Below are 2,440 nucleotides of genomic sequence, written 5' to 3'. Positions count from 1 at the left end.
AGATTGCTCGGTCTTATAGTAGTTCTATTTTTAGTTTTCTGTAGAACCTCCAACTGTTCTCAATAGTGGCTATATTAATTTATATTCCTACAAACAATGTGCAAGGGTTCACTTTTCTCCACATCCTCGCCAGTATTATTTGTTATTGCCTGACTTTTGGATAAAAACCATTTTAACTTGAGCAAGATGATACCTCATTGAAGTTTTAATTTGCATTTCTCTGAGGAACATTGATATGGAGCACATTTTCATGTACCTGTTTGCCATTTGTTTGTCTTCTTTCGACAAATATCTATTCAAATCTTTTGCCCCCTTTAAATCAGATTATTAGTTGTTTTTCCTATAGAGTTGTTTGAGGTCCTTATATATTCTGGCTGTTAATCCCTTGTCAGATGGGTAGTTTGCAAATATTTTCTCCCATTCTGTGGGTTTTCTCTTCACTTCCATTTCCCCCATTCTGTGGGTTGTCTCTTCATCTTGATCGTTTCCTTTGCTGTGCAGAAGCTTTTTAACTTGATGTGATCTCATTTGTCCACTTTTGCATTGGTTGCCTGTGATCATAGGGTATTACTCAAGAAATCTTTGCCCACTCCAGTGTCCTACAGAGTTTCCCCAGTGTTTACTTTTAGTAGTTTAGTAGTCTGAGGTCTTAGATTTAAGTCTCTATACCATTCTGATTTGATTTTTGTATATAGCAAGAGGTAAGTGTCCAGTTTCATTCTTTTGGTAAAGGCTTTTATTTAACTAATTAATAAATGAGAAAACCAGTAAGATGTGACGACTAGTTCCCAAAATAATTTAAACACCGCACGTATGTAGGTAATAAGAAGTAAGTTTACAAACAGATGCAAAACTGGTCAATATCCATTAAGCAAAATTTCACCAGAAATAAAAATCATTTGCTTTTCTATGGACAAGAGTCATTTGCATTACTTACAGAGTTGTAAAATACCTTAAAGACAATAGGCCGGGCGCAGTGGCTCAAGCCTGTAATCCCAGCACTTTGGGAGGCCGAGGCGGGCGGATCACGAGGTCAGGAGATCAGGACCATCCTGGCTAACACGGTGAAACTCTGTCTCTACTAAAAATACAAAAAATTAGCCAGGCGTGTTGGTGGGCGCCTGTAGTCGCAGCTACTCAGGAGGCTGAGGCAGGAGAATGGCGTGAACCCAGGAGGTGGAGGTTGCGGTGAGCCAAGATCGCGCCACTGCACTCCAGCCTGGGGGACAGAGAAAGACTCCGTCTCAAAAAAAAAAAAAAAGAAAAAAAAAAGACAATAAAAGGTGCAGGCTTCTCTGAATGAAATAAATGGGAAGAAGTGCTTTACAGAATGGCAGGTAATCTATTTTTGTCCATTTCAATATCCTTTTCAGTTTTTCTGACATAAATATTGGAGTCCTTTGTCTCAAACAGAATGTTCTATGGAATCTCAATTTATAGCCCATAGGAAAAGCAGAAGTGAGGCAGTGGCCACAGTAGTGGCAAGAGGATGAACAACAAATCTGATGCTTTGAAAGATGACAACAATAGGGACCATGATCAGAATGAAGAAAGCAGCACACAGAAAGATACTGAGAAAGAAAAAACACAATGGGGATAAGAATAAGAGCAGTAACAAGAGGAAGGCTGTTGTCCCTGGACAGGCAGCGCATCCCCTGCAGTACAACTACACTTTCTGGTACTCCAGGAGAACCCCTGGCTGTCCCACCAGCTCACAGAGTTATGAACGGAATATCAAACAGTTTGGCACCTTTGCCTCTGTGGAGCAGTTCTGGAGGTTTAATAGCCACATGGTATGTCCAAAGGATCTGACAGGACACAGTGACTTCCATCTCTTCAAAGAAGGAATTAAACCCATGTGGGAGGATAATGCATATAAAAATGGTGACAAGAGGATTACTTGGCTGCGGAAGGGCTTGATCTCCCATTGCTAGGAGAATCTCATTTTGGCCATGTTGGGGGAACGGTTCATGGTTGGGGAGGAGATCTGTGGGGCTGTGGTCTCTCTTCACTTTCAAGAGGACATTATTTCAATATGGAAAAGACTGCCAGTGACCAAGCAGCCACAGCCTGAATCCGGGATACACTTCGGCGAGTGCTTAACCTATCTCCCAACACCATTATGAAATACAAAACTCACACCGACAGCATCAAAACGCCAGGCAGGCTGGGCTCCCAAAGGCTCCTTTATCAAAACCTCTGGAAGCTGCGGTTGAATGGGCCATGACCCTTTCCATCTCTGGATGGCACTATCCTTGAAGCCGGCGTCATTAGAGTCTCTTGTTCTGTTGGCATGCTACCTGGAAGATCCTTCTATCCTGGACAAGATAATTAAAAGAGAATTTTATGTTTTATGAACAGGCTGACACACAGCAGCTACAACAACAGCTGAGATTGCTCAATAAATGGTGCTAAATTTAAAAAAAAAGAGAAGAAATGC

The 2,440-nt window shown here is 41.6% G+C and overlaps 1 protein-coding gene across 1 annotated transcript; it reads left to right on the top strand.

The window, feature by feature from the left end:
- Positions 1-1,468: 1,468 nt before the first annotated feature.
- On the top strand, positions 1,469-2,227 carry LOC116466926 (eukaryotic translation initiation factor 4E type 2). Its single transcript, XM_032150121.2, is given in 3 exon segments — positions 1,469-1,591; positions 1,593-2,037; positions 2,040-2,227. Coding segments are annotated over 3 exon segments (735 nt in total). The 5' UTR covers positions 1,469-1,489.
- The last annotated feature ends 213 nt before the right edge of the window (positions 2,228-2,440 follow it).

The sequence above is a fragment of the Hylobates moloch genome, unplaced genomic scaffold (genome assembly GCF_009828535.3).
Source record: "Hylobates moloch isolate HMO894 unplaced genomic scaffold, HMol_V3 SCAFFOLD_4, whole genome shotgun sequence".
Lineage (NCBI taxonomy): Eukaryota > Metazoa > Chordata > Mammalia > Primates > Hylobatidae > Hylobates > Hylobates moloch.
The sequence above is the reverse complement of the archived record's forward strand: the minus strand, read 5'-3'. Positions and strand labels throughout refer to the sequence as shown.